Source organism: Asterias amurensis, chromosome 7, assembly GCF_032118995.1.
Source record: "Asterias amurensis chromosome 7, ASM3211899v1".
NCBI classification, from domain to species: domain Eukaryota; kingdom Metazoa; phylum Echinodermata; class Asteroidea; order Forcipulatida; family Asteriidae; genus Asterias; species Asterias amurensis.
In genome coordinates, this window is record NC_092654.1 from 12,591,621 (window position 1) to 12,619,610 (window position 27,990).

Genomic DNA, 27,990 nt, shown 5'->3' on the forward strand with positions numbered 1-27,990 from the left:
AAAAAAAAAAAAATCTGAATGTCTTGTCTGAATACCTTGACTAAACTGTTTCATTAATGTTTTGTGTATTTCAGCAGCAGAAAAAAACCAGTTGATATTTGACATTCATGGCGACCACCTTGAAATAAAAAATAAAAAGCCCCTCCTCCTTCCTTATTTTTGAGAAACCCAGACACTAAACATGTTTCTTTTTTTACTCGGCCTTATTGTAACAAGTGTAAGCCAAAAATACAGGATCGAAATTGTGGGTGTTCTTATCACATTTTAGTTACGAAACGGATATTTAAAAATAATAGGCCTACCTCTCAATTGCACCGCTTGCTTCAAAGGAGAAGAAATGGTCTAAGCAACCTTTTTCGCTGGCCATTTTTGTGCTGTAGTAAATTTCTCTGTAGTGCATCTGACCATGGAGGTAGAAATTTCTACCTCCATGATCTGACGGTAGAAATTTCTACCTCCATGATCTGACTTTGTGTTTACGGAGCTATTGGTCTGCGTTCAGACCACCACGTATTTAACAGAACTTTGTCACATCCTGCACTCTCTGTAACCGCAAAACCACAACAAACATTTACCGCCAATACGATCGCGCGCGCGTTTCCACGCATTTTTCATGTTATAGTCCACATAGGGCCTACTGATAATGAATAAAAGTTTTCCGTTTTACGGCAGCATTTTATGCAGCCTTAAACGATTTATATATAAGGCCTATAAGAATATACTTATCTCTGATTTCATATGGGGGGCAAGAGGGGGGGGGGGGGGCAAGGGTTCCGAGCGGGGGGGCGCCGGCCCCCCTGCCCCCCCTCTGGTTACGCCACTGCTTATAAAGTATTCCTGTATTGCAACCATGAGTAGGCTATCCACTCATCATGTAAATCATTTACGATGAAATAAGTGATTAGCAAAAAACATTGCAATTTATCTAAACTTTATCTAATTTTATTTTCCCTTGTTTAGGTATGGATTATCGAACAAAATGAAAATTTGATTGATTTTTGCTTTTTTAATTTGAATGTGTTATGAACTGATGCTTTATATCAATTCCATCTGGGCCCATGAGCTCTTACAAGGGATTATTCAGACAAACTCTTGTATGGTTAAATAGTAACCGGTTGCCTTAACAACGCAACCGAATAATATTATGTTCACAGTGCGAGTAAAGTGTAGCCATTTTGCCGTTTTCAATGTTTGGGTGTGGTGACCAGTATCAGATTGGACTTCGCATCTAAACTGTTTCTCTGATTCAACTCAAAAGCCTGCTGTGTACGGTGGCATTTTGTGTCGTCACTTCAAAACGACATTTCTGTGTGAGCGGGAAATTGTTTTGTTTTTACCCTGGCGGGTCGACATTGCAGGAAAATGTTTGTGGAATCTTGTCTCCGCAGTTGGTGTGCATTTTTTTCATTGTCTGTTTGCATCTGGAGTGCCGCGTCTGGCGCAGGTAAGCAGTAAATGTTAAATTTAACTTATTTATGTATGTCTTATTTATTTCACTATAATTTAATTCATCCACTATTTTGTTTTTACTCCAGACCTATTAGGCCTAGCTCAGGAGGCCTAGTACTTCTACGTTGTATACACAGACAATCTTAACATAATTTCTAATAGGCTTAGTGTAATCCGCAAAGAAAAGATTAGAAATCTGCAGTTATTTTGATTTTGCACGTGCACTCTTTGACAAAACATTTTTTGCCGTTGGACCCCTGTAATGTGTTTTCTTTTCCTAAGTATCTGTGTCATTTTGTTGTTCGTCTTCTCCTTTTTAGACACAGTCTGTGGACCCCACCCACTCTTCCAACTATTCAACTAAAAGAACCAATTCTAGAATTATTTCATATTTTTTCCATTAATTTCAAACAAGCTTCATATTTTGTACGTTCCTTTAAAAAAAAAAAAAAAAAAAAAAAAATTATTACATTATTTTTTGCATTATGGATCACGAACGGCCGACGGAGAGGGCGCACACACCCCAAAGCGAAAACACTCTTGGTGGCGTGGGCTATCCGATTCTAGAAAAACGTTGGGTCCGGTTATATTTGAAGAACTGTCCGAACACGCGGTTGAGTTCAGCTGTGTTTTTACACTTTTGGGAACATTTTGTGGTAAGTAACTATACGTGACTGAATTGTGGGACGAATTGTGTGAAGTTGTGTTCCAACTGTCCGTCCGAAATTGGTCCGAACTTGCCGGAAGGGGCGAAGGGCACTCGGTCGGTCATCATGTGTGTGTCTTTCCCCTCGGCTTCCACCTCTGGGACTCCGGATTGAGTCACACCGAGGGTACTGTATGTAGATTCGGGCCGGATAAGAATTTGGAAGGTTCAAGTTTTTTACTTCTGATGTAACAATTTAATGATGTCGCAGAAATAACCCATCCTCAGCAACTGCCTTGGTGCCCTTACATGTATGCTGGTTGCTGATTCTGACTCTTTTATAAATAAAAGAATCTTTTCGATCTTATAAATCGTACAGGCAGGATGCGATTTTTTTAGAAGGTCTTCTGTCATGATCCGGGATGTAACGCGGGTCTGTAGAGTAATGACGCTGGTTTTCTTGACCATTCTGCTGCATTATTTTGTAATCTTAAATCAGTAAAATTTAATGCTCTTTATCATTTTTAAATTTAGGTAAATTTATGTACATAAGTACATGAGTAGTGCATCATTACAATGGTGACAGTGATGAGACCGATGTTAAAAGCAGAGCCATTAACAGCTCAACAAGTTGGGCTAAGTGCATACCACCTTGTTTTACTCTTGTTTTAGCATTCATTCATGCTAAATTCGAAGCACTTCCGTCCTTGTTGTCCCTTGTCTTTGTCTTTAAGAGTCTTTAATTATTATGTAGGTTAGGGTACAAAAGCTAAGGCTTCACATACATGTATCCTAAGTTTTGCCCTACTGAATTGTAACTGTTTATAACTGTTACTATTATGAAACATGTATTTTATCGTGTGAAGGCAATACCAAAATAGATGTTTTCTTTATTGAATTGAATTGAGTTTCATCATATGGATTCATTTCACATGACGCAAATTTGCGATTTTATTATAACATCGATTCGATTTTGCAAGCTAAAATCATTTAGAAATTTTGTTTGAAATAGGCTAAAGACCAATTTATTCACATAGCACCATTTAAGGGAATAAAAGGGTAGCGACTAGTCTTTCACGGCCGTTTATAAACCAGCAGGGTGGAATTGCCGTGTGATAAAGGTAATTCAATCCTGCAAGGTTTTAAAAACAGCCGTGAAAGAACTAGTAGCTACCTTTTATTTTTCATTCATAAATACCTTTTTGGTTAAAAGGCGTAATAAAGTAAGAAACTCTGTAAAACATATTTTCATAAACCATAAGCTTGAGATCGTTGGGCCATCTGGGTCATGCAAAAATAGTGAAAAAAACAATTACACATTTTCCATGACATTGATTAAAAAACTAAATAAAACACTCATTGAGCAACCTCCAAACAGGAAACTGTTTTATAATTTTTTTCTCATCAAATTTGACATTTCACACAGAAAGATTTAAAGGGATGTTTTCTACTATCATTATCATTTGACTGTGTAAGTTAAGTTTAAATCTGTGATCTTGGACAGGTTTTTCTTTACCAACTCTGTAATGTACCTTTTAAGGACATAAGTGTCTTGACCTGGACTCGAACCCTCACGCTGCTGTTTAGAAACACCAGAGATTGAGTCCAATCTGCTTAACCGCTTGGCCGCACACACTCCAGATCGCTCCACTCAAGATTTGTTGGTTTCTGAACTTTTTTATGTTTTCCTTTGTAGATCCAGTGTTCGATGCAGCCCCATGTGTCGAAGAAGTAAACGTCCAACCAGATGCCAATAAGAATGTAGCCAGGGCATTCTGGATCTTCCCCACAGCTACAGATGAAAACGGTAACCCAGCTGCAGTGTCATGCGATCAGCCCAACGGAGGTATATTCAATGGAGGGATGACAACTGTAACCTGCACTGCCACAGATTTGACTGACCAAACAGCTACATGTTCTTTTGATGTAAAAGTGTGTAAGTAGGCCTAATTAGGTAATTACTCCCCCAAAATTGTTTGCTTAAAAACCTACTTGATAACAAGCAACGGAGAGCTGTTGATGGTATAAAACATTGTGAAAAAACAGCTCCCTCTGAAGTAACATAGTTTTTGAGAAAGAAGTTACGTACTTCCCACTTTAATAAAAGACAATAGACACTATTGGTAATTGTCAAAATCCATACTTCTCACTTGGTGTATCTCAACATATGCATAAAATAACACACCTGTGAAAATTTGAGCTCGATCGGTCGTCGGAGTTGTGAGATAACTATGAAAGAAAAAAAACACCCTTGTATCACACGAAGTTGTGTCCTTTCAGATGCTTGATTTCGAGACCTCAAATTCTAAACTTGAGGTGTCAAAATCAAATTCGTGGAAAATTACTTCTATCTCCAAAACTATGTCACTTTAGAGGGAGCCGTTTCTCACAATGTTTTATACTTTCAACCTCTCCCCATTATTCGTTACCAAGTAAGTTTTTATGCCAATAGTTAATTTGAGTAATTACCAATAGTGTCCACTGCCTTTTAATATTAGAATTGAATTTGAGACCTCGGCTGAGGTGTCGTATTCAAGCATTTGAAAGCACACAATTTGTGCGACAAGGGTGTCTTTTCTTCCGTTATTCTCTCGCAACTTCGACGACCATTTGAGTTCAATATTTAATGCATGTGTTGAGAGATACACCATGTGAGAAGACTGGTTTTTTGACAACTACCAAAGGATATCCAGTGCCTTTAAGCGAAACCCTTCCCTTCCAAATGGTTCGTATTTTGTTGCATTTTGCAGTCAACACAACTCCTATACTCTATTTCATTGGGTTACAAATACCATGGTACACAGATCCTCGACTTGTACAGTACCCAGCGAGCTTCAATACATTTTGTTGCAGTTAGATCTTTGGTACACAAATTTAAATATTTTTTGCAGCCTTGTTTTTAGCAGAGAAAAATGTCAAAACTGGATTCACACTTAAAGGGTCTATGTAACTTTTCATGACAAAAAAACACAGTGTCCAAAAAAACACAGTTTGAAGATAATGATAGTAGAAAGCTTCCCTGATAATATTACGTGCTGTGGTGCTGTAGTTTTGGGGGAAATGAGTAAAACAATGTCATGAAAAGAATTTTCATCTCATGAGACGAAAATTATTTTAATCATTTACAAACGTATTTTCATCACAATGTTTTTACTAATTTCTCAAAAACTACAGCACCTCAGTAAGTATTGAAGGTAAGGTTTCCACTATAATTATCTTCAAACCCTGAGAGTTTCATGTAAATCTATGGACATTTTGAAAAAGTACTCAAATCCTTTAAGCTTACTTTCATTTGGCATACAGTCGGTAAACAAAATGTTCATGTGTATTTCATATTATAAGCAGTTTTTATCTAAAAAAGTTGTCAGGACATGATTATGATGACTATTGAAGCCAATGAGGTATCTTCATTTGACCTCACCAGTGAGGGCAATGCTATTTGAGGTTTTTTGTGACAAGAGGGTCTTCTTGCAAACTAGACAACGTGGAATAAAATCTTCTCTGTAATAAGTCATTTGATATTTCAACCTCTCGCTAATCAACATAAATGAGTTTTGTTTGGAATATTTTGTTCCAGATCCTACATTTAGCACAGGCTGTCCAAACAACATCATATTAGAGACGGAAGATACTTTGGACTTCGACACACCCATTGCTGTTGGCTCCGATAACACCAATCCTGAAGTGACTTGCAAGCCCCCAACTGGATCAACGTTTACCGATCTCGCTACTGAAGTAACGTGTACTGCAATGGATTCTCTTTTGATTGATCAGCAAGTCTCTTGCGTCTTCACAGTATCAGTCGGTTCAAGTAAGGATTGTTTTTTTGTGACTTGCGATTGGTTTGGGGACAATGCCCCAAAACTGTTCACAGAGGCAACAAAGGCGATTGCCTCATTGCCCCCTGGTCATTGCCTTGGTGCCCTTGAAATTCTCCTGTAGAATTTTTTCAATTTCATGATACCATGGAGAAAATGCATTGGTACCCATGCCCTTTCAAAAATGAAGCATAAAGGACTTTAAAGATTGGGGTCCTTTTTGTAACACAAAACACAATACTCACAGATTGGCATTAAATTTACACGATTTGAAGATAATGATGGTAGAAAGCTTACCATAAAACATTACTTGCTAGATTTTGAGAAAAGTGCGTGAAACCATGTCACCGAATTTACATGCTAAAATAATTTTCTTAACACCGTACTGGCGTTAAAGACACTGGACACCTATGGTAATTGTCAAAGACCAGTCTTCTCACTTGGTATATCTCAACATAATGCATAAAATAACAAACCTGTGAAAATTTGAGCTCAATCGGTCATGGAAGTTGCGAGATAATAGTGAAAGGGAAAAACACCCTTGTCACACAAAGTTGTGTGCTTTCAGATGCTTGATTTCGAGACCTCAAATTCTAAATCTGAGGTCTTAAAGTTAAATTTGTGGAAAATTACTTTTTTCTTGAAAACTACTCCGCTTCAGAGGGAGCCGTTTCTTACAATGTTTTATACTACCAACCTCTCCCCATTACTCGATACCAAGTAAGGTTTTATGCTAATAAATATTTTGAGTTGTTACCAATAGTGTCCACTGCCTATTACAGCGAGACCTGAATAATCAAAGAAGCCCGTCTTAATGTGTATATTGGGGATTCTCCTGATGACAAGCAGGGTATACTGTTCAAAACGTTGAGATCACACCAGCTCTTTTTTAGATGCCAACACCGATCGACACAAAAGAGACTTGCACATGCTTGTACCCACAAAATTACTATATCCTTATAGTTTCTTCCTCATTATGTATTGTGTTTTCTTCTTTTGCAGTTCCAACATTCAACACTCCTGGTTCCTGTGACGCTACTGGTATCATTAACGTACAGCCGGATACAGGAAAAAACACAGCTTCTGGTATTACTTGGACCGAGCCAGCATCAACTGACTCCACTGTGTCCTGTGAACCAGACCCTGATACGGCAGCATTTCCAGGGGGTGTAACTAATGTAACTTGTACAGCAACAAATGATGTAACCCCAACTCTCTTCAGTACTTGTGAATTCGCTGTGCATGTTTGTAAGTAGTTTTTTAAAGGATGTGGATACTTTTTGTAACACAAAACACAATGTCCACAGATTCACATTAAACTTACACCGTTTGAAGACAATGATAGTAGAAAGCTTACCTTCAAGTATTACCAGCTTAGGTGCTGTATTTTTTTTTATAGAAATGTGAGTAAAACAGTGTCCCAAAAATACGTTTTACTGCTAAAATGATTTTCAACTTTAGAGATGAAAACTGTTTTGGTGACTTGTTTTACTCATTTCTCAAAAACTACAGCACCTCAGAAAATAGTTTTTAAAGGAAGCTTTGTACCATCATTATCTTCAAACTGTGTGAGTTTAATGTAAATCTGTGGACATTGTGTTGGGTGTCCTACAAAAAGTACCCAGGTAGGGTCATACTTTTATAATAACCCTTATTTCTGGCGAGCTGCAGAGCAGTGCCCACAATACCAATTTCCGTACGGCGTCTGTCTGTCCGTCCCCGTTAAAGTTTTTGGTTTAAGTTTAAATCTTTGAGTTGAGTTGTTTTGGTATATATAAGCCAAAGTGAGATTGTTATAAACAGTTGCCAGTCATTTTCAGAAATTTTCAGCTATAATTTCAAATAATGTTGTAGTTTTTGGAATAAAAAAAAAAAGTTATTTTTGGAATACCAAAAAACTTAAAGTTTTTTTCAGGCTCAAACATTGACATCTGGATTTATATGAAGAGATCAAACTTAAAGAATTAATCACTGGTTTCAGTTGAATGAGCTAAAACAATGAACAAATTGAAGAGGCATAACTCCTTATTTCCATGATGTACTGACTTGAAACCTAAATCAAATATCACTTTTTACATGTAATGATAAAACTCAAAGAGTGCATCACTGAAGACGCAAAGTTTTAATCAATTATTGCTGCTTAGATGTATATAATATGAAAAGATAAAACAAAAAGATCACTGGTTCCAGTAGAATGAGCTAAAGCAATGAAAACCTTAAATGTCATAACTTCATACTTGTCAACATCCCCACCCCTGTGACCATCAGTTGATCAAATGATTGGTTTTTCTGTCAGTCATTGGTTCTACCTGGTGATCGGCAGCTTGCCATGGCAGCTTCGCTGTTCTAGTTTATTTTGGAATTTCTATCCAAAATTTTGGGGGCCATTCTGAATAAGGGAATCAATGTGTGGTGAAGAGGTTTTCAACTAGTGGTTTAATCCCAACGAGGCCTGGTTGCTAATTTTACTGAGACGAAGCTCTCCTCTTTATAACAATACAAATAACAACAATACATAATTCTTATAAAGCGCCTTACCCTTAGGTGCTGTACAAATCAAAATAGCACAAACCAAGAAGAGGAAATAATAAAAGAGCATAACAAGATTTCTTAAAACGTAAAACCACAAAAGTGGACCAGCCAATACTTTTAATGAAACCACACACCACGAAAGTGGTGAAATAGATAATAAAGAAAGTACTGAAATTAGAAAAACTGATTTTTCTTGTTCTTTTTCAGATCCAACGTTTGACGCAGAAGGATGCCCTGATGATGACATAATGGAGATAGCAGGGACCAATAGTTTTGTAGCACCTACTGCGAACGCTGACTCAGATGGAACACTAGCAGTAGTGACTTGTGACCCGGTTTCTGGATCAAATTTTGCTAACCCTTCTACTGTCGTTACTTGTACGGCTACAGATTCAGTTTTGACTGATCAGGAAGCGTCTTGTTCATTCACGATAAGCGTAGGAGCAAGTAAGTATTATGAGCAAGGCCAAATTTTAACAAGCTGCTTAACAGCCAATGTTGTTCTTATTTAGCAAGTTTGTATTTCATAAGGCTGACTGTAAGCGCACGAAACGGCTTCATTCCAGAGCAAACTGTATAAAAATGAGTGACATAACTATGCCAAACCATGGTGAATGCACAAGCTGGTGGTGGTCGTACTTTTTTGCTTACCTGTGAAGTAGGCTTATCCTTGAAGACACTGGACACTATTGGTAAATCTCCAAATAATTGTAAGCATAAAAACTTACTTGGTGACTTGCAATGGACAGCTGTTGATAGTATAACACATTGTGAGAAACGGCTCTCTCTGAAGTAATGTAGTAATTTCTCACTCAAATAATATTTAGATTGATTTTGAAACTTCAGTTGAGGTCTTGAATTCAAGCATCTGAAAGCACATAACTTGTGCCGCAATAGTGTTTTTGTCTTTCATTATTTTCTTGCAATTTTGCTGACCAATTGAGCCCAAAATGTCACAGGTTTGTGTTGTTATGCCTATGTCGAGATTTACACCAAGTGAATACTGGTCTTTGACAATTACTGAAGGTGTCCACAAAAAGTTGCTTGAGGGCAATTCCACGGTAACGGAAGGATGTTTTGACTCGTTAAACAACATTTAAATCATGGATATCATTAACAGTTTAATTAGTTTCATCAAGCAAATGTCCTTCCATTACCGACCTTATTAATATTCATATTTTATTCATCCTTCCATTACCGACCTTATTAATATTCATATTTTATAAACTAAAAGTTTTTCAGCCAAAAAGAGGGGACCATTTTGAAGGCAGTCATTTAATAAAAGAAACTGTGACATTTGCTTGATGAAACTAATTAAACTGTTAAAGATATCCATGATTTAATTGTTGTTTAATGAGTCAAAACGTCCTTCCGTTACCGTGGAATTGCCCTTGAGTAACGCTGTGAAATTGCCCCCTAGTTTGCCACAATTAGGTTGTAAATATAGGATTCGAACTGCCTTTCGCTTCTGGGAAATCTTTGTGGTGTAGTTGGTATGACACTGCTCTAGATTTCCAAATGTTGTGGGTTCAAATCCCACCCGAGTAATATTCCTGTGATCTTTATTTTGTATTATTATTTTTTTATTTTTTTATTTTTTTTGGGGGGGGGGGGAGTACTGAGTATAAAGTCCTTCCTCTCATCGGTGCAAACATATTTTATTTTATCCTTGATGCAAATTTAACATCTAATATGCCCACAGTACCTGACAGACTGAGTTGCTCTGTTTTGTTACTTTTCAGAACCAGTATTCAATGCACCGTGTGTTGGTCCAATCATCATTGATGTGTCACCAAATGACGGCAAAACTACAGCCTCTGGCTTTACCTGGGATAAGCCATCCGCAACTGGAGCCACTGTGAGCTGTGAGCCTGACCCTGACTCTGCAATATTTCAAGGGGGTGAAACCAGTGTGACGTGTGCAGCAACGAATGACATCACCCCAACACTCATTGAAACTTGTGAACTTACTGTTCGAGTCTGTAAGTTGGTGTTTTTTATGCTCCTTTCATGAACTCAGTTTTAAAGGAGACTTTTGAGACGCTGGCGGTAGCAGACGTAACAGTCCTTATTTGACCATGAGCCAAATTTTTCCCAGATTTGTTCTTATATGCCTATGTTGGGATACAAGTGAGAATACTGGTCTTTGACAATTTAACATGGGTGTCATGTGTAGGCCTTGGCGATTAGTGAATTTAGTTCTCGACAAGTTGTACCTTAAATTGTCACGACTTCGACACTAGTTTTCAAAAGTTGGATTGTTTGACGCAGGTGCAACATAGCGAAATTCACACTGAAAAGATTGCAGGATTGGGTTATACTGATGTCTGATTGTGTTTCGTAGGTAAATTATGTTGTCGTGAAAAGTCGAGTGCGACACAATTGGTTAACCAAGCAGGATCGCGACTAGTTTTGTATGTAGTCGCGGGGGCACGATTAACCGCGTAGTTGAAAAACGGTAGTCGCGACTTGACTAAACAATTGCGGCTTCGACACGAGTCACACTAGTTGCCGATGGCTTACTCCAGTGCCTCTAAGCTATTGCATGGCTATAATTCTCTCAAATAAGATGCCTATTGCGTGTAGATAAAGAAGCGTATTCATTTGCATTTGTAATATGGTCTGGTTCACATAGTTGTTTTGATTCGAATGAAGAATTGATTTTGCAATTGTAGCAATATTTTACTTAATTTTTTTTAATTTTTTTTCAAATTCCATATCAAATCAACATTTATTTCCATACAAACATATACAAATACAAACAATAAGATTTTGCCAAACTGAAAGTGTATGGAGGCATGACCCATTGAAGCAAAAGCTTGTGCGTTTGCATTCTGACTTATATTGACAACTTGCTCGACTGGAATACCAGTAGGTCTATAATAAACCCAGGAATAGGTCTAATACTTTGCAGGACAAAAAATTAGCGCTTTGATATGCCATTAGTGGTGTGATAAAGTGCTATCTTAGAACCTAGTGTTAGTATTATTATTATTATTATAAAATGCCTTTTCAATTCTGTCGTTACAGTTCCAGCCTTTGAAGACAACAAGTGTGTCAGTGACTTAATAAGGCAACAAGGTGTTGGTGGAATAAGTGCCAAAGTTGCCTGGCTTCTGCCTAAGGCCACACTCAAGAACGGGGATCCAGCAAGTGTGGCTTGCATTCCAGAATCTGGGAGTTCCTTCAGCAGTTTGGAAACAGACGTGGTCTGCACGGCTTCAGAAGCGCCTGATGTCGATGTGTCCACGTGTTCATTTAAAGTCAGCATTCGTAAGTGCAGCTTCGATTATAGATGAAATGCTTTACCATGTAATTTGGTGCTTTCTACACCCTTATTAAGTATGTAATTTGCTGTAAGCAGAACCATGAAGTTAGGCCCTGCCTAATCTGAAAAAGTCGGTGTAATGACCCTCTTATTTAATGAGCACACGAAAAGGATGTATGTACTTTTCAAGTGTTTTTGGCCAAACTCCAAAATTCTTTAACCCTTTGGTTGATACCATAATTCTGGCAGCAGCAACTCAAGAAAAAAAACTCAACCAAAAACATGTAACATTAGACTTTGATAAACGTTCATAGCCTAAAAAAATACAGCATCCATATCTACGCCCTCATTCAGTTCTTTAGAGTGATTGTTGAGCTTAAGGTGATGTTCTACTACACAGAGTGCTATTGAAAGTTTGGAGAAAAACACGGTTGAATTCCAAAAAAAATAAAAAATTATTTTGTTATATTAATCTGTGCAAGGGTTAAAATGTCAAGTCGTGAACTTTGCTGAATTCCACTTAAAATGTTTTCGATGAATAAGGAAATCGAGTCATATGATGATAAATAGGTTTCAATTGTGTAAAAAAACAATCATTTTGTATGCCCTTGTCCAGAGCTTATCTGCGAGATTTGCGAAAAGCCCCGTTACGTAACCACTCTCAAAACGTCATAAGTAGATAAAGCCGCTTTGTTGCAGCGTGGATGTATAACAAAGCAAACTCCCACAAATGACGTCAGCGGCATTGTCCTTTGACGCCCGCTCTCAATGGCAGAAGTGTTTTTAGTTTTTCAAAAAAGCTTTAGGTAGGGGTAGGGGCCTGATTTTTAATCGATAATTGCGAAAAGTTCAGAAGTGTACACATATCAATTAAAATGGTGAACAAGTGCATTATAAACAAGTAAAAATACCATTTCTGTTGAAAATTCCGCTCAGGTAGGTGTTTAAAGGCACTGGACACTATTGGTAACTACTCAGAATAATTGCATTATACAAACCTAATTGGTATTTAAACAAACGATTTTTATTCATATTGGGATACACCAAGTGAGAGCACTGGTCTTTGACAGTTCATGTAGGCCTGGGTGATTAGTGAATTTACTACTTGACCAGTCGCCCCTCAAATTGACTTTGACACTAGTGGTCACTTATTTTTAATTCCTAAGTTGCATTGCAACAAAGTGTTTACTGCAGGCGCAATATAGCAAAATTCACGCTGAAAGAATTGAAATTGTGTCACTGATGTCTGATTGTGTTTCGTCAGTAATTTTTTTATTACCAATTTGCCTTCTATTTAATTTCAAATTTTAAATTTATGTAAAATTGTTGTAATTCAGCCTTTGTGCTGCAAGGAAAGTTTTTTTAATAAACCATTTTATCTATCTATCTATATCTATCTATCTATGTTGTCCATGCCTTTAATGGCTCTCTGTGTCTTTTACTAGATTCCTTGGCACCAAATTTTACTGATGGCTGTCCCAATGATGTCTCCATTGATGTCACCTCGACTGGCTCAAACATGGCTGCTCATATCTGGGACATGCCAGAGGCCACCAATGATTACACTCCTCAGGAACAAATCAAAGTGTTATGTGTTCCAGCCAATAACTCAACGTTCCTCTTCGGGGAAACGACAGTATTGTGTTTTGCCATTGATTCCAGGGGCAATACTGCATCTTGTGACTTCACTATTAGTGTTGAAGGTAAGTGGTGTAACAGGCTAATGCTAGCAGTCTGCCTATTCTGCCAGTACCTTTGTTTGGTGGGGTGCCTCTCTCGAGTTCACTTAGCTCTTCGCATGAGCAAACTATATGGCATTGAAAAAGGTCAACAAACTGTCATGATTATGCATGAACATTGCTCTTCAAAATCCAATCAAGTAACAGTGTTGTAACCTATGCATATCATTTAGGATGATTAACACATACTTTTGAACTCTTTCATTTTTTATCAATCACATAGAACCTTAAAAATACTAATGAGTTATAATTGGGTCTCAGAATTCATCACTGCAATAACCTATCTTTTTGGAAGTTTGTATATACTCAGCGCCTTGAGTACCTTGTTTGGTAGATACGTGCGCTATATAAGACTTCGATATTAGTTAGTGGTAATTTCATAATAAAAAAAACTGGTCCTAACTTGAGATAAAACTAGTCTTAACTCTTTGTGAAATCCACCCAGGGGAATCAATGTGTGGTGAAGAGAGCTTTTCAACTGGTGGTTTAGTCCCAACAAGGCTTGGTTCTGGATAATTTTACCGAGACAAAGTTGAGGTAATTTATAAAGAACCATGCCTCGGCGGGTTTAAACCGCTAGTTGAAAACCGATTCAACACACTTTGATTTCCATTCATAAATACCTTTTCGGTCAAGAACATCATCACTTTTTGGTCAAAAAGTAAAATAAATGCACAAATTAATGACTGTTTCATTTGATTCTAGGCACAGTAGAGTGTACTCCTGAATGCAATGCCACCTCAATGTGCACACTAAGCAATAAAGGAGAGTCTGAGTGCATCTGCAACGAGGGATACACACTGAGTGACAATCAATGTACAAGTAAGTTTCTTCATTCACATCTTGGGTGACTGCCTAGCCCCTGTGTTTTTTTATTATTTATTTTTTTTATTGCAAGTCGCCTGACACACAAGGCCTGAAAGCCACTTCAAGGTGTGGGCTACAATTATTTTTTCCAGAGGCCGTTACCCCTTTTACAGTCCATACGAATGTAGGCTTGGGTATCATCAATTAGAAGCCTGGCCAATAGAGCAGAAAGCACTACCTACCCAATTTAAAATGGTGAATCCGAGAGAGATATACTAATATCATAACAATTAAAAATAGATTTAGTTAAGTTTGCATCTTTTCTGTTCTGTAAAGCTGGCCTCAAGTCAACGTTGCATCAACAAAAAACAGTCGTGATACTGACTTTTCAGGATCACTTACTGAGCCTGAGCTAAGACCATCGGGAACTTTTACTGAGCATAAAGCCTGGTTCATACTTTATGCGAATGCGAAGCGAATTTGATGTGAATTTGACGTCACGACCCTCCTTTCGCAGCGATATTTGCAAGTGAGTAGAGCAGAGTTCAACTGCTGCGAATTATTCATTGCGAATTTATGAAGTCAACGTTCGCTTCGCATTCGCATGAAGTATGAACCGGGCGTAACTGAAACTGAAACAGCTGCCGCTCGAAAAAAATTAGCGGTCGCAAGAGTAGAACAATTTCAACTTGTATGACGTAATTCGGTCAGTCGGGAAACAATCGCAGGCGCACGATTACTCAGTATTTGTGACCTGAGCATATTTTGTCTGCGCGTTGCCGACGGTTTGTTGCGGGCATAAGAAAATCGTAGGTCGACCTGAGGCCAGCTTAAGGCATCCCTCCTCAAGCTTTGCTTTTGGGAATTTGCCCCCATATCCCTTTCTCTTCAAGTTCTTGTTTATTTGATGGCCATTCTGTAAGCTCTTTTGTTAGTTTACTTAATGTAATTGTCTATTTCCTGTATGCACTTTGGTCTTTCTGTGATATGGAAATGAATGAATGAATGAAATGCATAACGTCACTTAAAGGAACGTTACAGAATTGGTAAGAAACAAAAACCGTGAAGATCACAGATTTACATAAAACTTGATGGTGATAGTAGAAAGCAGCCCTTGAAATATTTCTGTCTAAAATTTCATATTTGATGAGAAATAAATAATGTAACTTTACGTTTGGAGTTTATCGCTCAGTGAGGGTTTTATTCATTTTTATTTTGGCATCAATGCAATGCAAAATTTGTGACGTGTTTCACTACTTTCTCGGGACCCAGATTGCCGATCGATCTCAAACTTCTACAGGTTTGTCAGTTTAGGTATTTGGTGGATTACATAAAGTGCTTACACTGCCGGCAACTGTTTTGTAAGCAAAAGCCGATTCTGTAAAGTTCCTTTTAAAATTTGTTTTGATTTTGTTTTTGTTTTGTCCACAGATAAAGATGAGTGTAAAGTTGACCAGCCATGTCATGCTATGGCAGACTGTCTGGACCTCGAACCACCTGAGATGTTCAATTGCTCATGCAAGGAGGGGTACTTCGGTGATGGAATGTACTCTTGCAGTAAGATATTAGGATGTCTCAATGTTTGTGTTGTTTCAGGGAACTATAAAGTTTCTTGAAATTAAAAGGCACTTGACATCATTGGTTATAATGTCAAAGACCATGCAGTATTCTCACTTTGTGTATCCCAACATGTGCATAAGATAACAACCCTGTAAAATGTTGGTCTCAAACTTGTCATTTAAGTTGCGAGAGAATAATAGACAAATAAAAAACACCCTCGATGCACTGTGTGCTTTCAGATGCCTAATAAAAGGCTTCAGGCCTGAAGTCTTTTATTAATTGAGTGAGAAAAAAATAACCTCTTTTTCAAATACTTTGTTACTTCAGAGGGAGATGTTTTTCACATCAGTGTAAACTAGCAACAGCTCTTCATTAGTCATTACCAAGTAATTTTTTATGCTAACAGTTATTTTGGGTAATTACCTTTCTCTATGCTGATAGTACCCATTGCTTTTTTCTTTATGCAAATGTGATCTCACTTTAAAAGTGTTTCTAATTGAATCTAATATCAACTTGGTTTTTGTTCTTATTTTTGACCATAGGCTCAGCTCCTGTCGTATTTCCAGACCTAGACTCCACAGGTAAATAAAGCAATTTTTTTCCCCGTTCAACACAAAACAATCAAACATATTGTGTTTTATTGGCAGCAAATTGCGCCACAGCACCTTGTAAAACATTACATGGTGCTATAAGAATTAGGTCTCATAATTCAAAAACAGTCCCACATCTTGCAGGAAATACTGTGTTACAGCGCCAGGAGCGTCACTGAGTGACGGACATGTGCGCTATATAAGAAGCCACAATTATTATTTGTTATTATTATTATTGAATATCTCCAATCTTGTAGGATTAAAGCAGTCGAACGGTTCAAAAAACCAAATGTAAACTATAGTACGTTTGTATACTATGATATGGAAAGGTTTCCGGTAACACAAAGTAATGACTATCTCTTAATGAGTTTGGGTGGTTCTGAAAAGAAAAGTTGGTGTCCACTTGATGTTTCAATCAGTATGCCCCGATCAGAGTTGAAACCAACGGTTCTTTTCAGAACCACCCGAACTCATTTAGAGATAGTCATAACATGGTTTTACCGCAAACTTTTCTGTGTTGTATTTCCACCATGCAAAGTTTCAAATCCAACTTAGTTTACTATGCTTTTAAAGCATGCCTGCTTTGATCCACCACTTCCAATACCTCCAATACTGAACTTCAAAGATGTACAATAATCTTCTTCTTTTTTTGAATTTTAGAAAACTTTGAGAAGGTTTTTAATGTTGAGATAGCCATTGCTGATTCTTCAGTGAGTGCATGTGAGCCCTATGTTGACACTCAAACTGTTGAATGCATCGCTCTCGTCAGAACCTTCATAATTCAAGTGAGTACAATCACTAATGTATCTAAAATGTATCCCACCTGGGCCCAATTTCATGGCTCTGCTTACCGTAAGCACAGAATCCGCGCTTACGGAAGCAGGGAATTCTGTGCTAACGGCAAGCGTATGTCACGGGTTAGCGGCGAATTTTGGCTTCTGCGCGTGCGTACGTACTTCACATTACTAGGTATTCTACGCTTACAAGGCTAGCCCAGAAATTTGGCGCTGGTACGTAAGCGGGGAATCGTGCTCGTAAGCGCAGAATTCGGCGGTAAGCAGAGCCATGAAATTGGGCCCTTGCATGGCTCTGCTTACCGCCCACTAAACCGTTTTGACAATATGGCGGACACAATACTACAACACTATAAAGTTTGGGTAGGTTTGTACAAGAAGTTTCCCTAAACCCAAAAGTTTTCTGTATAAGGAAATGTTTTGCTGGATATTTACTCAATCTAGCAATTGATGCCGGGCTTGAAACATACATATTTTAGTCATAAAACACCTTTGCAATGTTCATAATATGCTCCTGATTTAATGTGTGTGTGGAGGGAATAATCCTTATTGAATTATTGATATATTTGTATGTGTGTTAAAGACAGTGTACACTATTGGTAATTGTCAAAGACTAGTCTTCACAGTTGGTGTTATCTCAACATATGCATAAAATAACAAACCTGTGAAAATTTGAGCTCAATCGGTCATCGAACTAGCGAGATAATAATGAAAGAAAAAAACACCATTGTCACACGAAGTTGTGCGCTTTCTGATGCTTGATTTCGAGACCTCAAATTCTAAACTTTAGGTCTCGAAATCAAATTGATGGAAAATCACTTCTTTCTCGAAAATCACGGCACTTCAGAGGGAGCCGTTTCTCACAATGTTTTATACCATCAACCTCTCCCCATTACTCGTAATCAAGAAATGATGATAATTATTTTGAGTAATTACCAATAGTGTCCACTGCGTTTTGTATCTACTTGTGTGATTGTAAAATCTTTTCTGTAGGATATTTTATAACATAGTAATGTAGGCCTATATTCTTACTTGTTCATGTTTAAGCATTTGTTTCCATTGTTCAGCGCATTGAGGAATCTGAGATTCATAATACGCTTTATAAATGCTGTTTGTTATTATTGTGTTGTTGGGATGCTTTGTTTATCAACAGGTAACGCCCCTTTATCAGCAAGTGTCCGTCGACAGTTTTATACGGATTGATGTCAACCAAACAAGTATAAGGTAAGTAAAGCATCAGCTTTTTCCATCCTTTGGGCGGTGGACTCATTTTTTCAAGAAACTACCCAAATGTTATCTACATCAACAAGAGTATTTTAATAAACTCCATGTATTTGTCTTGAGCTCCTTTGACAATTGTTTGTTGATTTTGTCATTACATGTATACAAATGTCGTCTAATTGATTGATAAATTGACTCAAGTTCTGTAGTTTACAGATAAAAAAACCACTCTCATGAGTCATATCGGCTGCAGACAGAACTTTCCAAGTCTTGCCGAAAAAGGAAAAAGAAAATAGAATGAAGAGTTGGAAAGTCTAGGGTTCGAATCGCATCTTGGTGTCCTGTAGGTTTTTTTTCAACAGGTGACGCATACAGCATTACGTTGATTTTTGCACTGTCCTCATAAAGACTAAAGTTTACTTCAGATAAATTCTTCATACATTGTCTAAACGATGTATAGGAGTGCTCTTTGGCGATCCCAACCGGAAGCGTGTTTGACGATGCTGTTCAGACCAAATGGTAACCGACTTGTTGAGTCGGTTGGGCTTGAATGGGGTCGCCAAAACGCACTCCAGATATAGATAGACAGGTGAAACATTTTTTTTCAACTGAAATCAATATGCCACATTCAAAAGCAAATCGAAAATCCATCTGTATAATTCTGTAATAAAGCAGTAAATAACATATTTCTCACATCCACGTGAAAGGGTAGTATAAGAAATTGTTTAGCTTGTGATTTTTTACAGTAATTGTATGTCTTACTGTAATTTATGTTAATTGGTATTTAATTTGTATTTTTTAATATCTAATTTTGTTTTAGTTATGGTTTGTCATACTGTATTTTCTGTATATTTAATTTGTATTGTTGTTAGGCCTACTGTGGTTGTTTTTAAAAGAGTTGTTTTGTGACCTTTATGTTTCAGCTGCAAATGAAATACAATAATCAGTATTTTAAATGCCGATGTATTATACAGGTATCTATAAAATAACACGAAATTGGGCATATAAAAAGTCTTGCCAGAAGCTAATGTGTTTCCCTGATTAGATGCCAAATCAGAACAAACTTTTCCCTCTCTGATTCTGTAGAAATGGCAGTGTCATCATACCGCACAACGTCATCTATAACTTCTCCAAAGAGGACATTAGGGGTATGAGTGCAGATGAGTTTTACGACAAATCGATAAAAGCTGCCGTTGAATCTGGAAGGATGGGAAGCTTAGCCGTTGTGGTTAACTGTACAAGTTGTCAAGATCCCAAGGGTGAGTGACAAAAGCTGGATTTGAAGGGGACACAGAAAACTGAGAAAAACGAAAACGAAATCTTACAAGTTTATAACACAAAAATTTACAAAAAAAGTTGTTTTCGAATGCGAACAAGAATATGCGCAAATGATTGCGCCATCGATCTGCATTTAAAAGGCATTGGACACTATTGACAATTCTTCAAGATAATTTAAAGCATCTTTATTTTGGTCTTGCAAACAAAATTTTAGTCTAGTAAAATTTTCTAACTCCAAGCCCTGTCTTGTGCATTTTTCCCTAAAATTTGAGCCCTGTCACAGCCACTAAAAGTTGTCATGTTTGTTTTTTAAAGTTTTTTATTTTTGTGTTATTCATTTTATTTTGGGGGCGCTGTTTCACTGTTCTTTTTCATTTTTTATTCAGCAAACTTCAGATTTTTTTTAAGATACTACAATAATTTTCATATATTCTCTACCTATCCTCTTTTTCTCTGTATGACATAAAGTCCCCCAATGATTATTACCCTCCAGTTTTACTTAAAAATGTGTAATAACGTCAAGGTGTCTGAGGCTTGAGCGATGATCAATAAGTAAATGGGTATGTTCATGTTCAGACAGCGTACTAAGTTAGACCCGAACCAGTTTAACTTTCGAGATAGTTGTAAAAAGTTGTTCCCCTTGCATTCGGACAGCACTTAGTTAAACCCGAAACGGTTTATCTTTGGTTTTTAAGAAGTTGAAGCAAATGCGACCCTGTTACTCTAACATCCGGTATACTGTCCTGTTTATTGGTCTTCGTGTATTTACGTTATGATTACAGAGGTCAATGGTCTGTCTTTTTGGGGTTGAACTCGATTCGGTCTAACTTTAGAGCCATTTGAGCTCAATCGGGTTGAAGCATGAGTTAAACCAACTTAAAGGAACACGTTGCCTTGGATCGGACGAGTTGGTCTATTAAAAGCGTTTGAAACCGTTTGTTATGAAATGCATATGGTTAGAAAGATGTTTTAAAAGTAGAATATAATGATCCACACAAGTATCACTCGAAATTGCACGGTTTTCCTTTTACGTCGCGAGCTATCACGGTTGGCCATTTATGGGAGTCAAAATTTTGACTCCCATAAATGGCCGATCGTTTTAGTCGACAGGGTAAAAGGAAAACCGTGCAATTTCGAGGCATGTTTGTGTGGATCATTGTATTCTACTTTTACAACATCTTTCTACCCATATGCATTTTATAATAAACGGTTAAAAACGCTTGTCAAAGACCAACTCGACCGATCCAAGGCAACGTGTTCCTTTAAGTACTGTGTCTGAACGCCGTGAATGACATTGAGATCGCGCTGGGTCTGTACTATCTGCCAATAACGTTTCTTCTTGACATCTTGTTGTAGATCACACAGACGTTTGTGCCGCAGCAAAATGTGCCGAAGGATATTCACTGGTAAATGACAACACCATTGGAAAATGCATTCCCACTTGTGTTTCTGTCTGTACTTCAAACTCTGAATATTGCAATGAAGGCACATGCACCCACGAGGTTGGGAAACCCGTACTATGTAGGTAAGTGAGAATTGAATGGTCTTTATTCTTAGTTCTTAACTCTTACATCTTTGCCTCTCTTTTGCTTAAAGACACTGGGTAGTTTGCGGATATGCAACTTGGGAATTAAAAATTAGTCACCACTAGTGTAGTAGTCGCAACAATTTGAGGGCCGACTGGTCGAGTAGTAAGTTCACTTATCGCCCAGGCCTACACTTGACACACATGGTAACTGTCAAGGACTAGTATTTTCACTTGGTTTATCCAAACATATGCATACAATAACACAAAATTTTGGCTCAATTGGTCATAAAAGTTGCAAGGGAATGATGGAAAAAACACCCTTCTTGCACAAATTTGTGAGCTTTCAAATGCCTAAATGGCTTCTGGCCTGATGTCTTTTAATATTGGAGAAGAAAAAAAAGCTCTTTCTCTAAAACTGCTTTTCTTTCTTTGGGAGCCGTTTCTCACAATGCTTTATCAACAGCTCTCCATTGATCATTACCAAGTTGTTACATTCTAACATTTATTTTGAATGATTTTCAATAGTGTCCAGTGCCTTTAAATGCAGATCGAAGGCGCACATATTTTTTGTGTGCATACTCTTGTTCAGGCGGTAAAGTAACACACCCTGGTTTTGTGATGCGTTTTTCATTTTTGTAAATATTTGTGTTGTAACTTTTTGTTTTATAACATATTTGTGTGTGTCCTTACCTTTTCTTACATGCTTTGTATTTTACTATTTTGGTTATAACATGCTCTGTATTTTACTATTTGGTTCTTACATGCTCTTTATTTAACTATTGGTTCTAACATGCTCTTTATTCAACTATTATTTGGTTCTTATATGTTCTTTATTTAACTATTATTTGGTTGATTTAACTATTATTTGGTTCTTATATGCTCTTAACTGTTATTTGGTTCTAACATGCTCTTTATTTAACTATTTTGGTTCTTACATACTCTGTTTTTACTACATGTGGTTCTTACGTGCTCTCTGTTTTAATATTTTGATTCATGGTTTTGTTTTATTGCTCTGTAGTTGACTATTAACATTCATGACTTTTCTTACATGCTCTGTAGTTAACTATTTTAGTTTAAGGCATTTCTTAATGCTCTGTATAGTAGGCCTACTATTTTACTACTGTTTGTACACAGGGCTCCTGCAAAGGATACCCCATCTTAATACATTTTAGAAAGTAGGAGAAAGAAATATTGGTTATGAGTTGAACACCCAGCAGGATGGATACGTGCGCATTACAGGTCTTATTATTATTATTATTATTATTATTATTATTTAGTTAATAAAACAATATTAAGAACATGTTTCGTGATTTTGAACTAAGTTTGGTGCAATTGTTTAATTTTTTATTTTTTTTACCGAGATTATAAAATCAATTAAGTTGAACTTATTGTGTTTTATTCAAACCCTTTTCAGTAATTTTTTGAAACCGGGATTACAAAATAAGAGTTTATGACAATTTGAACATTTACCTTTTTGCAATTTGAATATCTTTCCTTGAAGTAATTGCCCAGCAGAGACTACAGGGGAAACCTGCGAACCAATACCGCAACAAGATCTAGCCCTCATCATAGGATTGTCAGTTGGCCTTGGTGTCCCTGCCCTCTGTATTATCATCGGAATCATCGCATACTGCGTGTACAGCAAGGGCAAGAAAGCAAAGGTCAACATGAGTGGAGATGGGTGAGAAATAATAATGATAATATAACAACCAGTTTTTAAAAAGCACTTTTCACATGGGGGACGGGCATCTCAAAGTGCTTCCACCATTCCCCTGGTCACAGGGCCATTTAATTCATTCCTTAAACCATCTAAGCCCCCTGTGGAGCATACAACCTGTGCTACAAATATACACCTACTATAGATAGTTCCCACATGACGTAAATCGGCCATCTTTACGGGCAATTTGGAACACATAGCCATGTGTTTTGCGCGAGAACGGCGTGCAGCACGCGCAGAATTTACAAAACTCGTTGCCTGATTGGTTAGTAAACAGCGTGGTTGTGTTAATAAACTGAGCGCTTGACGCACCTGCAAGCTTAAATGCAATTTGCCCGTAAAGATGGCGTCTATTGCAACCTATCTATAAAGCTCAATCAATCACAAGAACCATCCCTGCCCTCACATCACATCCCCAGGTACCTATTAACCCCTGGGTGTAGAGAAACAATCGTATGTAAGTGTCAGATACATGGGCAATGGTGAGGTTGGGGCAGGTTGGCATAGTACTTTTTCTTGCCTTCTACTTCTATGACCCCGGTTCGAAACATGGATTGGGGTTTCAGTCCCTACCTGACTGCGTGGGTTTTCCCTGGAATATTTTCCTGGGGTTTTCCTCCCACATCTAAAACTGATACTTCCTTCCTTGTCTTCTCTCCGTTGGGTTCTTGGCTGGTACAGTGATTCAGTTTGCTTTCCTGAGAGTCCTTGGCTTCACAACCAGAACAAATGAAAAGCAATGAAATTAAACAAATTTTCTCGGTCTTGGCTGTCAAGGGCAGCATCAAATTGACTAGAACAATGGCTTGTGCTTACTGACCTTCTTCATTGTTAATCCCTTGCTTTTTCTGAGTGTTTTTTCCCTCTCTCTCTTTCCTTTATCTATTTATTTCAGCAACTGCTTCTTTTACACCAGTATATCTGTTTATGTGTGTTGTGTTGTCCTTTAGCCTTCAAGCAAATGCCCTTAACTGTGTTTTGGCTCTGAAAAACATTAGGTGGATATAGGATGGTAATACAAAACTAATTTACTTTGTTAGGCTATGAACTCAATAAGTTCATCTTATTAAAGTCTCTTGATTATTGCTTACCTAGATTTATAAATCATGAATTTTATATTTATTAAGTATTTATATGTCTTTCTGGAAGGGCAGACCTCAAATGTACAAACTTCTTCTTTTTTTACCTCCCCATACTATTATTAAAGTTTGTGCAAAACTTGTCCATTGCATGTTACTTGCCTTAAGGTATGGAGGATGAATTGGAGGGGGGGGGGACTAAAACTTAAACCTGAAATGGTCAACCAAAAGCTGTATTATGCCAGATGGGCTCTGTCATGTAACGCTGCGTTCAGTGTTCCAGTGAAAGGTTTCACCTTTTGTGAAAAACAAACCCAAATTAGACGGAATGCAATTTGCCACCAAGTACCTTTGTTAAGAAGTGCTGGACCCAACATAAAGAGATAGGCCTGGGTAAAGCCATGTATATACATGTACACAGATGTTTATTTGTAGTATTCTTCTTCTCTTTTTTCCGCAGTGGAAGCTCTAATGATGACATGGCTATGGAAAATGCAGGGGTTGCAACCTGAGTTTGTTGTTAAGGGTAAGTTTATCAGAGTGAGGTTTTGCTTCATTCTATGTCTATACTTTCTTAACCAGAGTAGACGATTACACTAAAGTTAATTGCTCTTTCGTGATGGGTTTCTTAAATTCAATGTCAAAGGCACAGGAGTTTTTGGTGAGGAGTTAAACTTCATAAATTTTGTTTAGCTTTTGTTAGCGATATTATTGTTATTATGTTAATATTCTCAGTGGTTTGATTTAAATATACAAAACTCTTTGAATTGTAATATTTGAGGTGTTTCATATTAAGTTTGTTCTCCCAAGGCTTAATTAACATTTAAATAAATGCATGCACAAAAAAGTAAAAGGAGAACATAGTATATTTTACGCTGCTGATTTGTTCAAGTGAGGTGTTTTTTACTATTACATATTTTCTGAAGTAATGGTTGGAAAGAACAGATTGAATGTATTTTGATAAAATTTTGTTTCATTTATGGAATCATCCTTATAAGAGACCTCTCATCAGTTACACACTCAGCCATCGCAAAGAAATAAGAGTTTGTATGCGCCCACACAGATTTTACCATGCAGGCTCTGTTCTGGCCTGTGGCGTCAGGGTACTGACAAGGGTGCACCCCACTAAGGGAAAACATAGAGTGTCTGCCCAATTTATATTTTGTAGGCCCTAAAAGTCTTAGACATTATTATTTGAGAGTCCTTTAACAGGGGTATAGTGTAGAAATATTTCCAATGGTTGTCTGGGGTTGTTGGCTTGATGTTTTTGGATGATATAGGCTCTTAAGCAACAGTCGTATTTGCCGAGAGGTGTAAAGAAATCTTTTGAGGTTGATGCTTGGACGTTTAGAAAATTACACTGGCTAGGGGTGTTTTTATTGGAAGGAGAACAAGTACAGGTTCTCCCATATCAAATTGAGCAGAGAATAAAAGTTCAAGAGCCGATTGGGTAATTTAATTTTCCCTTTACTGTAAACTGAAAAAGCTGTGAGACTCCACTTTTTTGTGTGTGTATTTTTGAATGTTTTGAGCATTTTACACTTCATGCTATGGTTTTTTTAGTGGGGTGCACCAACAAAAATACTGCCTTTGCTGAAGTCTGGCACATAACTATCGGCCAATCAGAGGTCTTCCTGTGACCTCGTTGAGGGCGCTGTTTGAGCTTGTGACTATAGACCTTATCGCAAATACCAATGCGCAAGCGCAGACTGTTGAATGAGGTGCATTGTGGGATATATATGAATCAAATTTGTAATCAGCTAGACCACAATGCACCTAATTCCAAGCTTTACGCGCGCGCCCCAGTATTTGCGAAAAGGTCTATGACGCAAGGGGTCTTTTGTGAGCATTTACTGATCGTGTAGACACAATAAATATTACAAAACACATAGAGGGCTAAATAATTAGAATATGCAAATTATTAGTATGCTGTAGGTATGTTTTGTGTCTTCAGAGTTTGAGAACAATTTGTTGCCAAAATTGTAGGCCTATTCACTTGCTTTTAAATATATATATATGGCTAAAAATATGAGCTAGCTTTTTTGCACTGGCAGCTTTTTTTAAACAACTATAGAGGCAACCAAATGCACAAGGAACCCTTTGGCAGAACCCGGCCCAATTTCATAAAGCCAGTAGGCCTTATAAAAAAATTGCTGAACACAGAACAGTATTGTTTTAAAGCCATTGGACACTTTCGGAACAGAAAAAAAAATTAAAGTTCACAGATTTACAAATAACTTACTGTGTTTACAGAAGGTAATGGTGAAAGACATTCTAGAAATATTATTCCATGAAATGTTTTACTGTTTACCGAAGTGTACTTTCAACTGGTGGCCCACTAACGTTTTGTGTTGCAGAGCATTATATTTTCTGGTTGCCAGCTCTATTAAATTGGGCCCAGGAGAAAATCTTATAATTATGAGTTGGCCTTAATTATGTATGACTATGACTTATATATCATTATTAATTAGAATTTATTTGTAATTAGGACTTGTGCCATTAAGGTCATATTATTTAACTTTCTTTGAAGTAATTTTAATTGAAATTCCAGATTTTTTGAAAACTTAGTGGAACAATGTGTTTTGATTTCGTCAGTCAATCCTGATGTGTTAAAACTATGTATCATAATGATTGTTCTCCCCATGACTTTTCTTGTAACTTCGTTGGTCTATATCACCAATATGCAAACACTAGTTTTTGATAATATTATATCCGAGTTGTCCGTATGCTTTAAGCAAATAACATTGGAAACCAAAAATGTTCCGATACTTACAATACTTGCATGGTTTATTGTTGTCTTAAACTGATTGATTATACAATAGATTATATTAGAATATGCTTAATATTAGTCTAAAGTGGTCGTATATTTAATAAATGTTAATAATTATCTATAGTTTACAATAACTCCGAGTTAAAATTCCATGGTTAGTTGTGGTACATAATACTGTATAATAAGACTATTTGTTCCGACCTGAGTTAAAACTGAGCCAGTGATTTAAATCATCCCATCCTTCTCTTTTGTGACTACCCACTTCTGTAATAGTGCTGACAGTAAACGCAGTTTAGCTAGCTGAAGCCATTTCGCAAAGCTGCTCTGCTTAAAGGGTATATGTACTTTTTTGGGGACAAAAAAAAATGTCCACAGATTTACATTAAACTTACACAGTTTGAAGATAATGATAGGAGAAAGCTTCCCTGAAAATATTACTTGCTGAGGTTTTTTTTTTGCACAAGGCCTGAAGGACACTTCAAGGTTTGGGCTACAACTATATTTTCCAGAGGCCGTTGCCACCTACTCCTAGGGCTGAAACAGGGTTACCCCTTTCACAGTCCATACGAATGTAGGCTTGGGTATCATCCATTCGAAGCCTGGCCGGTAGAGCAGAAAGCACTACCTCCCCAATTTTCGACAAATTGGTGCAGTTTTTGAGAAATGAGTAAAAACACTGTAATGAAAATAATTTTCGTTTCACTGATCATGAGACGAATATTATTTTCGCATGTAAAAACGTATTTTCATGACATTGTTTTACCCATTTCTCAAAAACTACATCACCTCAGCATCTACTATTTTCAGGGAAGCTTTCTACTATCATTAATCTCAAACGGTGTAAGTTTAATGTAAATCTGTGGACATTGTGTTTTGTATTAGAAAAAGTTCCCGAATCCTTTAAAGACACTGGACACTATTGGTAATTGTCTAAGACCAGTCTTCTAACTTGGTGTATCTCAAAGTATGCATGAACTAACAAACCTGTGAAAATTTGAGCTCAATGGGTCTTCAAAGTTGCGAGATAATAATGAAAGAAAAAACGCCATTGTTACATGAAGTTGTGTGCTTTCAGGTGCTTGATTTCGAGACCTCAAATTCTAATCTGAGGTCTCGAAATCAAATTCGTGGAAAATTACTTATTTTGTCGAAAACTACGTCACTTCAGAGGGAGCCGGTTCTCACAATGTTTTA

General features: G+C 37.3%; 1 protein-coding gene across 1 annotated transcript; it reads left to right on the forward strand.

Moving 5' to 3' along the window:
- The first annotated feature begins 1,184 nt into the window (after window positions 1-1,184).
- On the forward strand, window positions 1,185-27,162 carry LOC139939699 (hyalin-like). The gene is made up of 17 exons (XM_071935775.1): window positions 1,185-1,444; window positions 3,792-4,031; window positions 5,673-5,906; window positions 6,916-7,161; window positions 8,653-8,892; window positions 10,188-10,427; window positions 11,476-11,718; window positions 13,159-13,416; window positions 14,158-14,274; window positions 15,691-15,816; window positions 16,362-16,400; window positions 17,070-17,194; window positions 18,357-18,427; window positions 19,511-19,683; window positions 21,059-21,227; window positions 22,732-22,911; window positions 24,487-27,162. The coding sequence occupies exons 1-17, from the start codon at window positions 1,363-1,365 to the stop codon at window positions 24,536-24,538; spliced, it is 2,835 nt and encodes a 944-aa protein (XP_071791876.1). The 5' UTR covers window positions 1,185-1,362; the 3' UTR covers window positions 24,539-27,162.
- Window positions 27,163-27,990: the final 828 nt, after the last annotated feature.

Coding starts and splice junctions, on each gene's coding strand:
- LOC139939699 (XM_071935775.1), top strand. CDS start 1,363: ATGTTTGTGGAATCTTGTCTCCGCAGTTGGTGTGCATTTTTTTCATTG. Junction 16,401..17,069: donor TCCAGACCTAGACTCCACAG/GTAAATAAAGCA, acceptor TTTGAATTTTAG/AAAACTTTGAGAAGGTTTTT. Junction 19,684..21,058: donor AAGTTGTCAAGATCCCAAGG/GTGAGTGACAAA, acceptor ATCTTGTTGTAG/ATCACACAGACGTTTGTGCC.